The 12999-nt window shown below is 38.3% G+C and overlaps 1 protein-coding gene across 1 annotated transcript; it reads right to left on the reverse strand.

Moving 5' to 3' along the window:
• Nucleotides 1-12044: 12044 nt before the first annotated feature.
• On the reverse strand, nt 12045-12482 carry LOC126792290 (uncharacterized mitochondrial protein AtMg00820-like). Its single transcript, XM_050518748.1, has one exon. It carries the CDS (start codon nt 12480-12482, stop codon nt 12045-12047), a length of 438 nt encoding a protein of 145 aa, XP_050374705.1.
• Nucleotides 12483-12999: the final 517 nt, after the last annotated feature.

Consider the following 12999-nt stretch of genomic DNA (forward strand, 5'->3'; position numbering starts at 1 on the left):
ACCAACGTCTAAAGTACCATTGTGACCAGTCTGACCACCCTAGAGCTCGTTTTCTCTAATGTACGCCATTACCTGCAAAACTTTAATTAATTAATGGACGAGTTCGGGCATCTTCAGATGTCTCCAGTATTGAAAATCCAACAATTTCATATATAAACCCTAATCTTCTGGACATCATCCAATTTGTGCTATTTTCATAATAAACCTACGTATGATTATTACTTTATGAAATCGTAGTCATAATGAACAAGTCCAAAAGTCATTCGTGGTTGATCAGTCTGTGGACTTGGAAACACAGAGAAATAGAAAATGAAGCGCAAATTAAGTAAAACTTAATCTAGACTCTAAACTGGAGTTTAGACGTAAACATAAAAGATATTGATGGAAGAGTGATGTGTGAATTGTGATGACTGTTAGATTAGACCAAAATTTCAGAATTTATGAAATTTACCCAAATTCACAACTTCCTCACTTTATATACAGCGTCAATTCAGTCGATATTAGCACATCAGTCTTCTTATAATCTTTAACCTTTACATAACAGAATAGATCGACTTGTAACTACTTGCATAAGTCTCATATGAGCTCATCATTAAGTTTGAGGAGTTAAGGATAGTAGCTAATAATAGTAAAAAGCGCGTCTAGCTACAAGCCTCAAATAGTAGTGTACATGATATCTTAATTGCGTAATTCATATATCATGATATATGATATGCAATGTTATTGTAATAAGCTTAAATTTCAATACATTATTTGAATTGAATTGAGTTCTATAAAGACATGAATTTCAGTTTAGATGAAATTGATTTGTTTGCAAACGTTACGAAACGTTCCGAGAACGTTTAATAAGAAAACGTTACGTTTCCGAACGAATTTATCGACTTTTATTTCGTCGCTCGGTTGCTAAAACTTTCTTCACGAAATTTGTAGAGCTCGTCGTTACGAGTTCGGGGATATGTGACGCGTTCTAATCGGACGACGTACGTAAAAGTTATTAACGACGGAAGTTGGTTTCCGATTTTGGGAGGGGGTATAAAAGGAAGTTTTTTAGCTAGGGTTCCCATAATTGGAAACCCTTTCGTTTCTCACTCACCCCGCCTCCCTCTTTCTCTCTCTCTCTCTCTCTCTCTCTCGGTTCCCTCTTCCCTCCGAGTCTCTCCCTTCTCCTCCGAGCGTCGTTCCTCACCGCCGGCAGCTGCGACCTCACCACCACGACGAGACCTCCCCACGAGCAAGGCGCGGTCACCAGCGACGCCGTGAGGCTCGGCGTGTCTCGGATGCAAACGCAGGCGGTCCGAACCAACCAAGGAACTTCAACGACTTCAAATCGTGTTTTAGGTAAGGGTTTTGGTTAGTTCGATTGTTGGATTGCTTGTTGGTGTAATTGTGAATGTTTTGGGGAAGTTTTGAAGTAGATCGGATGAGGGGGAGCGGAGGAGGAAAAGGAGGAGATACCGCCGCCTGGAGGCGGCGCGTGAGGAGGCTAGGGATAGCCTAGGGGTAGTCGGAGGCCGTAGAAAGGTAGAGGAGGAGGAGGGGGAGAGTTTGGGCACGGCGGTGGCGTGACACGCGCCGTTGGTGGCGTCGGCGAGCCCCACGCGCCGCCACGTGCGGCGGTGTGAACAGTTTTGACAGAAGGGTATTTTGGTAATTTACTGTGTACGGTAAATGTAAATGTAATTTTTATTTACTACGATAAATGTAATTAAATTTTACCTTCGGTAAATGTAAATATAAATTACTTTCAGTAAATGTAAAAAGTGATTTGTAAAAGGTAATTAGTAAATTTTATTTACTGAGATTGTATTTACATTTAAAGAGTACGTATACGTACAAAAATACGTATTAATATTTATACATACAGAAATACGTATATAATATTTATACGTACATAAATATGTATATAGTATTATACATACAGAAATACGTATATAATATTATACGTACAGAAATACATATTAATTGTATATTTGTACAGGAACCGTGAATAGTAACAGTGAACAGTAACTTCTTAAAACCGAAATTGCTGAACAGTAACCGATTATTACTGTTTCGGCATTTAAAGGTTTACGAAACGATTCTAAATTCTTTTCTTATCTTTTCAAGGTGATCGTTAAATCGAGGAAATGAATTATCATCGGGAATTGTGGAATTACGCTCGAGTCGATAAGGTGAGTAAAATCTCACGTATTTACGAATCTACCCTCGCGGTGATTCAATATGTTGCAAGGGTATTTAATAATGAATTACGAACATGTATACAATATAGTGGACTACATATATACTGTATAAATGGTAATAAGTATATATATATATATAGTTCATTATGTTATGTACTGTTATTAATTCATTAGAAATGATCATTTCTATGACGAGAAATTGTGTATTGAGCATGTGTTTGTGAAATATGACATGTATAGGATATAGTAAACTATATATATATTGTATAAATGGTAAATAAGTACGAATATATATAGTTTTCTATATAATATACTGTTATGAGTTTTATTGCGATTATATCGAGCATAATTTTGAAACGACAATATGATATGTGATTATTGTACGTGAGTTTAACATTGAGTTTGTTAAAAAGTTAATTTGTCTTTGGACGTGATTTAGTACAATATGATGTGAGATTATTTTGCATGTTTGGCAAGTCGGAACCTAGCCTTGGCCGGGCGAAAGTTACGATACAGTTAGAGCTCTAGTCTGTCAGCCATAGTACTTCATGTGAGGTAACGGGTGGTTATCTACTCATGAGTACTCAGATTTTTTTGGATGTTGGGTAGCGGGTGGTTACCCAATATCACCATAGTACTTCATGTGAGGTAACGGGTGGTTATCTACTCATGAGTACTCAGATTGTTTTGGATGTTGGGTAGCGGGTGGTTACCCAATATCAGCGTAGTACTGCACGTGAGGTAACGGGTGGTTATCTGCTCATGGGTACTCAGATTGTTTTGGATGTTGGGTAGCGGGTGGCTATCCAATATCAGCGGTGTATTACGAGAGGGGTAACAGATGTGTACCAGCGTTCTTGGTACCCGTATTATAAATGCATTTAGGTAACCAGAAGGGTTACTTAATTTCTCATGAGCGTTTTATTTCATATTTCTTTGGGACAACCAGATGGGCCGTCCATTGACTGATGAGGGCATTTATATTGTTGATTGTGATTTTTCGTATATATTGATATGCGAACTGTATTGTCATTTTACTCATACGAGCTATAAGCTTACCGGGTTTGTGTTTACAATCCCGGTGCACCAATTCAATGGTGTAGGGGATAATTCCGCAGGTACTGATTAGCGGAGATTGAGTGACGACTCCGGAGATTCGAAGTCGTTCGTATCCTGTTCGTGGTGAGATTTCTGGCGTGGATTTGTGTGAGAATTTGAGTGAATTTATTTGTAAGCTTTGTGAGAATTTGTGAGGATTATTACATTTTCCATCATATTGTAATGTCGAATTATAAATTTGGTTTGTAATAATCGGTTTGACTGAGTTGTATTTGGAACTAAGAGATGATCCGCTGTGCACGTTAAATGATTTCAATTTCTTTGAGATTGTTTTTGGTGTTCTAACGACTTTGAAATTTTGAGTTTTTAGGCTCGAAATTTTAGGGTCGTTACAGTTATTCATGATGGGCTTCTAGATCAACTACCAGTAGTGTACGTAGCTTGATTTGCAATCACTTGATCAATCTTCTTCATCGTTATAACGAGTATTCTTGCTGCCAATATTGAAAACTCCATTATGGTCTCCTTTGTTTCCGCTGACTCGATTCCCAGATACATTGTACGATGTCCTTTTGCTACCTTTGGCACTCTTGGGTTTACCAGGATACTGATGAGGGGCAACAGGAGCCTGCGACACTATCGTAGTAAGATCGCGGTGGAGGAGCGAAGTGGTTGCTATATCCCCCATAGGAAGCATGAGCAGCTGGAGCAGGAGCTGGCTGTGATGGACATTGGTTATTATAGTAATCTTGAGCTTGAGGAGGATGGGCATAATTATTATTTGGATATCCATTTTAAGCAAATGGCGCAGGAGCCCCAAAGTTGGGATATGAAGGCCTATTCGGATCAGAACCATTGGCGAACATGGCGCCTTGATTGATCATTTGGGGATAATATTGTGACATTGTTTGATCGGTTAGCCGGAATCAGAAAACCTGATCTATTTTGGTAGGAAGCAGATTTGTTCACATTATATTAAAATCTTAACCCTCACAATTCAAGACTAATTTCACTTATAATTGCAAGCGTAGCATAATCAATTTGCATGTAATTGCAATCGTGCCCTGTGCATGTGGCTACGTTTCACCAAACTATATACTGTATATGTACATATAAGCTATTGGCAGTTTGGCACAATAGTACGTGTAGCAAACGATATATGTTTTTACGAGAACCAAACTAAGTTTATTTGCATTGTCTTCTATCGAATATGGATGTATGAGTTCTTCCTCAAAATTTTGTATAGTGACCTAAAGGCTGCTAATTAATAAGTGACAGAAGTTAATTTTTGTTGATAGAGTGATAGTATAATTAAGCTGTTTCTCCCTTGTTTTTTAGAAGAAGAGATCTGAACTTGAAACTTATCCATCTGACTATGAGTAATTCATTAATTAGACCAATTTAGAGTTTAGTCTTGATGATAACCAGTTTATATATATTTTTTGAAACATATATATTTCTTAACCTTAACACGTACTAGCCAGTGCATGCGCACAACTTTCAACTTATATACAAAAAGAAAACAATTGATCTTATATATTTACAATTATTTAGGCCGGCTTCAACTTTTATTTAATTAGTACATGATAGATCAAGTTTTACAGAAAGAACTTCTCATACATATGCAACTTGTTGCTGCCATTCATTCCTTCTTCTTCATCATAATATAAAGACATTTTGCCAACGGATTCCCTTCTTCATGGTCACCATTGCTTAAGTACTGCGGTCACCAATATTGAAAATCCGATGATTGTCACCTGAGTTTTGGTTAACTCGATTACCGCTGACTGTATAAGATGTTACTTTTCCGACAGTTTTGGTTCTCTTGGGCTTGCCTTTATTCGGTGGAGCAGGGGCGAGCTGTACAGGAGCTGGAATTGCATAGTGATCGCGATGGTATGAGGATGATGATGATCCACATGGACTAGCAGGATGAGCAGGAGCTGGAGAATGAGGATAAACTAAATAGGGATTAGGGGGATTCATCGGCATACCAGATTCATATAATGGATGTGTGAGATTCATCGTGTTCCTGTGTGTGCGATAGAATGCTAAGTCTCTGGCTTTGCTTTGCCTTCTATGCGTTCATTGATGCTATATATGCTAAACTTCTAAGCGTATACGGATAAGGGAGATATGAAGGAATAATATGGGGGCCTTAGCTAGCTAGCTTAATTACCAAGCTAATCATATCCTTGTAGTACTAATTAATTAGAAAATATTCCTTAGGTAATGGGTCCAGATGCACCTCTCCTGCTCCTGACATTACACTGTAATAACTCAGCTTGTATTATATATAGCCGGCCTTATATCGATATTTAATTATTTATTGATCGAATCCCTCATATGCAAAGTATATTCGACCTATATGGCTATATCCAAAATGTTGAGTCCTGCATGCATTACAAGTTCAATATGGGTTAATTAATCAAGTTTAACTATTCTTGTGTCTGAGACGTACATAAAACTGGTCGTATCATGACTACCATCCTATCTTTCAAATCCTAAAACCCAGCGTTAAACTGAGAGACAGGCGCCCAGGAGGGCATGCATGTAGACGAGCATTACGTAAAATTCCAAAGAATATGGAAATGATGAGATGGTTGCGAAATGCGAAGTAAGAAGAAAATGGAACAGGATCAAGCGAGGACATGCAAAGCGATGAAAATGGTCTTTCAGATTATCCTTGTCTAGTTCAGGTCTGGAAATACTCTGATAGCTAAATTTGTCTACCATTGAGATCTATCTTTTGAAATTTCTGCGAGTTATAAAATTGTTTATGCGGGGCTAATTTACTATGGCTGATTCTTAATCAATTATTAATTGCTACAAAACCTAAATTGCCCCTCATTTAGTCAAATGTATATAGTTGCATCACTTGCATGTTAAAGGATACGTATAAAAAGCTTTATTAATTGCTACAAAACCTAAATTGCCCCTCATTTAGTCAAATGTGTATAGTTGCATCACTTGCATGTTAAAAGATACGTATAAAAAGCTTTATTAATTACTCAGCATAGTTGATATCAACCCTCATAGAGACTTGGCCGGTATTCTTCGATCTGCTTACATAATTGATTTTGACATGTGATTCTTATTTATTTGAATCCATTCCTTTGTAGAGTAAGAGCTTTCCATGATCATGTAGAAGAAGCTAGTTCTGTTTTCCACTACAGATGAAGTGAACGAATTCAAGGAACGAGAATCAAACATCCAAATCCTCTGCTGTGAGATGCTTCAGATTGAACTCTAGAAAAGTATCTTATCTTTTCCACTTTGTTGATGAGCCAACCTAATTATCTCAACACTTTTGGGATTAAGATCTCGATCGAGTTAGGCTAGCTAACAGATGTGAAAGATAAGCAATTATTAATGATGGACGGTTGGTCGTTTGGTCGATCGGATAACGATGGACGGTTGTTTATGCTCCATGATGGCTACTGAATATCACCATGTATATATAATCCCAAATTGAGGAAACAACACTATGCTAGGCATGAATTTAGGGTTGAGGGTAATCATGAAACATGCCACTACTCACTAGTATATTCCTTAGCCCAATTCCTAGTTTCCTCTCCAGAAGTCATTTCTCAAGCAGGTTTTTCAATCCTTTGTATAGTACATAATTTGACCTTCTGCTTTGCTTTGTAATGATCCGATTTTTCGGAATCAAATTATTTGAATTCTTAGGAATTAATAAAGTTTGTAAAATTAATAAACCGCATTTATTTCGCTTCGCGACATTGTCAAATCGAAAACGGAACCGTCGTCAGAAATCTAAATTTGAAAAATGTTACGTTTCCGCAACGCGGGAGTCGATTTTTACTCCGTCGCTCGTTTCCGAAAACTTCCTTCACGAAAGTTGTAGAGCTCGTCGATACGAGTCTGTGGACACATCACGCGTTCTAATCGGACATCGTACGTGAAAGTTATTAACAACGGAAGTTAGTTTCTGATTTTGGAAGTAGGTATAAAAAGGGAATTTTTGGAATTAAGGTTTCTATTTTTGGAAACCCCTTCCCCCCCCCCACCCCAGCCTCCTTTCTCTCTCTACCCTCCCTCTCTCTCTCCGATCCCTCTCTCTCTCCGATCCCTCTCTCTCTCTCTCCCTCCCAAGAAAAATTCCACCGGCGATCTCCCGACTCCGGGCGACGTGACCCTCACCGTTGGTCTCTAGACCATCACGAGCTCGACTCCTCCCTCCCCCGGGCAAGACGCGACTTCCCTCGCCGCCGAGAAGCCACGCCGAACTACCAGAGATTTCTGCAACAGCTCGCCGCCGTCCAAGCTTCTCCTCCGACGATGCCAGGGCTCGAGGATAACGCTCCTCCATCGCCCTTTACCCCCAGTACCACCTGCGATCGGAGTGGAACTCGAGATCGCACCGCTCCTCATCCTTCAAGAAATCGAGCACGATCTGCGATCCAAACCGCTCCGACGACCTTCCGGTGACTCCAACGTGCAATCTAGCTAAGATTTGTTGTAATTGATGGTTGAGATCGATTGTAGATGGAATTTGGGTCGATTTGGTGGAGGATCGGAGGAGGTGGAGAGAATACTGCCGCCTTAGGCGGTGCGTGAGGGCAGGTGGGATGGGCTAGAGGCGACCTTGGGCTGTGGAAAGGGAGGAGGAGAAGAAATGAAGGGTTTTGGGTGGCGGTGGGCAAGCCACGTGCGCCGGTTTAAGCGGCGCGTGAGCTCCACGTGATGCCATTGTGGGGAGGCGCGTGAGCGCCACACGCTGTCGCTGGAGGTGGCACGTGAACCCCACGCGCCGCCACGTGCAGCGGCCCGTGAACATTGATTTTTTTTCAAAACATTAATTTATGTACGGTAAAAAAGTAAATTACATACAGTAAATGTAAAAATAATTTATGTACAGTAATGAAAATATAATTTATGTACAGTAATTGTAAAAGTAATTTCTAAAAGGTAAATCAGTGATTTGTATTTACTGACAGTATTTACTATGAATAGTACATTGGTGTATATGAATACGTAAACAATACGTATATGAAAAGTAATACGTAAACAATACATATATGAAAAGTAATACATAGACAGTACGTATTTGAATAGTGATACGTGAATACTATTTACGTGAACAGTAATTTCATAAAAACTAGAAATTGCTGAACAATAAAACATTATTACTATTTCAGCATTTAAGGTTTTCTAAATTCACTTCTTATCTGTTCTAGATGATCGACACAACAAGTAAATGATTCGCTTGCGGAATTGTGGAAATTACGCTCAGGATTATAAGATTAGTAAAATCTCACAGTGACGAATCTACCCTTAGCGGAGATTCATAATTACACTTATTTTAAAAGATTGAACTATGATATGTATATGATATAGTGGGTTGTGTATGTGTATAATTGGTAAAATTGATACATATATATGGGTTGTCATATTATATACTGTCATATTTCCGTTTGCAAAATAAGTTCATTTATAGCATTTATATTTATTTATTTGACCATGTCACTTTGTTTTGTACAATAACATGTAATGATTGTTTTGGATGTGGTTTAACTTGAGTTATGTTAAAACGTTTTTGTTGTCTTCGGACCTGTCTTCAGATGTGTTGGCATGTCGGAACCTAGCCTTGGCCAGGCGACAATTACGATACAGTTAGAGCTCTAGTCTGTCTGCCGGTGTACTGACATGAGAGGTAACAGATGGGTTACCGGCTTACGGGTACCCATATTTTTGGGATTATTGGGTGACATATGGGTTGCCCAATGCCCGGTGGTATACTGCATGAGGGGTAACAGATGAGTACCTGGGTCTCATGAGTACCCGTATTATAAATGTTGTGTAAACATATGGGTTGCCTGATTTCGCATGAGTACTTACATTTCTGGATATTATTAGACAACCAAATGAGCCGTCCTTTGACTCATGAGTACATTTATAATTGGATGTTTTAATATTTACTCTCATATTACTATGCATGTTGTTTTGTTGTTTTACTCATACGAGCTGCAAAGCTTACCGAGTTTGTGTTTTACAATCCCGGTGCACCTATTCGATGGTGTAGGAAATAATTCCGTAGGTGTGGATTAGCATAATCGACAGACGACTCTGAAGACTTCGAAGTTTCTTTATTTACTTTGTGATGAGGATTAAGAGGATTTTTACATTTTCATTTGATATAATGCTTGAATTATAAATTTGATTTGTAATAATCAATTCGACTGAGTTGTATTATGAACTCAGTAACGATCCACTGTGACGATAAGATGATTTTAATTTATTGAGATTGTTTTAGAGTTTTTCATGGCTTCGATTTTTGAGTTTCATACTCGAAATTTCGGGGTCGTGACATGCTTGTCCAAATAAACCAAATAAGCTTACATTTTGATTAATTTACAAAAATCCATTCATTTATGTAAATGATTAGATATGCAAAACGCACATATGATGATTATAATCGGAATATAACATATTTTTGATGAATTACATTTTACTAGAGCAATTATTATGTGTGTGTGTGTATTATATGTATTGTTTACTCCTCGTCTTCACTGGCGTCGGTTTCTTCTTCACTAGCTTGATTATTCTTCCTTTGTTTCTTGTAGCGTATATACTTATTCCTTTCCAGCCTTATCAGCTTTTCCTCCGTTAATGGTATTCCCATAATCCCATTGATGCCGAACATATCGATCACCCTGAGACTAGCTAGGAGTGTTTCAAGAAATTATTCACCTAACATTACTCTTTGATTTACCCTTTAGCTACAATAATAGGACTATTTGTCCTACCTCACCAACAAGAACTACAAATATATCATTGAAACATAGGAGAATGATCGAGTTGAATTGAATACATGTGTCTACCCTCATTAGAACTCTGTTGTTTTCATTACCAACTGAAATTTATATATATGTGCCAATTTTCACTTCTACTAGGCATGCATAATTAAATTCCCTAATTACATACTTAATATTCAGGCTTTCTGACACTCTCGATCTTCATAGCACTGTTAATCTGACTCCTCTAAATCTCTTTCGTTGGTGCTGCCTTCCGCGGAGGCATGCCGAGATTGAATACTCGCACATTAATTTTCCCCTTGTAAGAGGAGAGCATTCGTATCATATTGCACATGCATGCAGCACATGTAAATGAAAACATGTAAGTTTTTCTCTTGCGCAAGTCTCAAATTAGGGGTTTCGCGCCTTCTCTTTTATACATATCAGTAGATGAAGAAAATGATACTGAGAAGAATAACTCAAACTGTATTGTTATACTGATTTATAAGCTTCAAGTACTTATACACACATAAAATAAACTAACATACTCTTACCAACTAAAATCCCACATAAATTGGATATGTGTTTCTAAAGTAGCAGCCTAAGTATGGAAACAAGATAAATAAGAGCAAGGGAAGCAGAAAACAAGATGCCATAAAACAAGGATGTTGCACTCTCTCAATACCCCCCCCTCAAGCTGGATCGAGGGAACATCTGGATCCAAGCTTGGAAAGAAGACGATCAAATTGTGTAGAGGCAAGAATCTTGGTAAAGATGTTTGCAAGTTGATCACATGACTTGGTATACAATGTTTCAATGACCTTGGTCTGCACTTGATTTCGGATAAAGTGGCAATCAACTTCTATATGTTTAGTGCGTTCATCAAAAATAGGATTAGCGGCAATGTGCATTGCAGCTTGATTATCACAATACAACATCATAGAAGATGAATGATGAATTCCCAAATCCTGCAACAAGGCTTTCAACCAGATTAACTCGCAAGCAATAGAGGTCATGGCTCTATATTCTACCTCTGCGCTGTTTCGTGCTACAACAAACTGCTTCTTACTCTTCCAAGTAACAAGATTTCCACAAAAAAAGGTGCAGTACCCTGTGGTGGACTTCCTATCCAACGAATTTCCTGCCCAATCATAATCAGAATACCCAACAATTTGAAAATGATCATTCTTCTGCATTGCAATGCCTCTACTGAGTGAACGTTTGAGATAGCACAGTATATGTTTGACAATGCCAAGATGGTATGAGTTGGGAGAATGCATGAATTGACTTACCAAACTCACAGCATAAGTTAAATCAGGTCTAGTGATTGTAAGATAAATCAGCTTGTCTACAAGACGCTGATATGTACTTACATCGTGAAGAGTAGGAGCTTGGGTGTCCAAATCAATTTTGCTGCTTAATGAAGTTTTTGCAAGCTTGCAGTCTATCATTTATGTTTCTTCTAACATATCAATAACATATTTGCCCCGATTTAAGAACAAACCCTGTGATGAATGATCCATTTCAATGCCTAAGAATTGTTACAAATCTCATGTAGAGCCTGCTTGAGTGACAAATCTCATCAGAATTGTGACAAACCATGTAGAGCCTGCTTGAGTGACAAATCTCATCAGAATTGTTACCTGCAACCAATGTTCTAAAAATCCCCGCCTAGGACCGCCTAGGCGCCCGAAGATCCTTAGCCGCCTAGATTTTGGACCGATTAATCCCCGATTAATCCTCTGGGCGCTGGTTTTTAGCTGTCCGCCCGATTAACGCGTAGCGTTTTTTAGAACATTGCCTGCAACAATGAGATCATCAACATACACCAACACAACAAATTTTCCAACCTTGCTATTTCTTACAAACAAGAAGGAGTCAGAGTGACTTCTCTGAAATCCAGAAGAGAGAAGCACTGAGCTGAGCTTTGAATACCAAGCTCGAGGTGACTACTTCAATCCATATAGAGCTTTGTGAACTTTGCAAACCATCCCAACGTCATGCACTCGAGGGTGGCCTGGAGGAATTTTCATGTAAACATCTTCTTCTACCTCACCTTGCAAAAAAGCATTCTAGACATCCATCTGTGACAAGGACCACCACAATTCTCAGCAATAGACAAAAGAACACAAACAATGTTCATTTTGGCAACTAAAGCAAAAGTCTCCTTGTAGTCAACGCCAAATGTTTGAGTAAACTCTCTAGCAATCAGTCGAGCTTTATGTCTCTCAAGAGATCCATCAGAGTTATATTTGAGCTTATAAATCCATCTTGCTCGTAAAAGTTTATGACCACGAGGGAGAGGTACAATGCTCCATGTCTGATTATCATCAAGAGCTTGTAATTCTTCATTCATAGCTTTCTGCCACTGTGGCATTTGAATTGCAACAGAGAAATTCCTTGGTTCATGATCTGCAAGGATTTTATTGAGAAATGCACAGTGAACTGGAGTACATTTTGTGAGCTCAAGATTCAGTGGATACATTGTCACAACCTCAAAATTCGAATGATAAAAATTCGAATTCGAACCATGAAAACTCTAAAATAATCTCAAATATATTGAAATCATCTTATCATAACAGTGTATCGAAACTGAGTCCACAACATGACTTAATTGAATTGAATAATACACAACTAATGGAAATTTAAAATTCACTCAATCCTCACCACGAACAGCAAAAAGAAATCTTCAACAATCTTCAGAGAAAGCCCTATAATTCTGCTAATCCACACATGCAGAACTATCTCATACACCATTGAATAGGTGCACTGGGATTGTAAACGCAAACTTAGTAAGCTTTGCAGCTCGTATGAGTAAACCAATAGTATAACACACATAGTATACAAGAGAAAATACTTAAAACATTTAATTATAAATGCACTCATGAGTCACAGGACGACCCATCTTGATGTCCAATAATATCTGAAAATATGAGTGCTCATGAGACATTGAGCAACCCATCTGTTTACCTAAATTACATTTATAATACGGGTACTCATGA

The sequence above is a fragment of the Argentina anserina genome, chromosome 4 (assembly GCF_933775445.1).
Source record: "Argentina anserina chromosome 4, drPotAnse1.1, whole genome shotgun sequence".
Classification (NCBI taxonomy): Eukaryota; Viridiplantae; Streptophyta; class Magnoliopsida; order Rosales; family Rosaceae; genus Argentina; species Argentina anserina.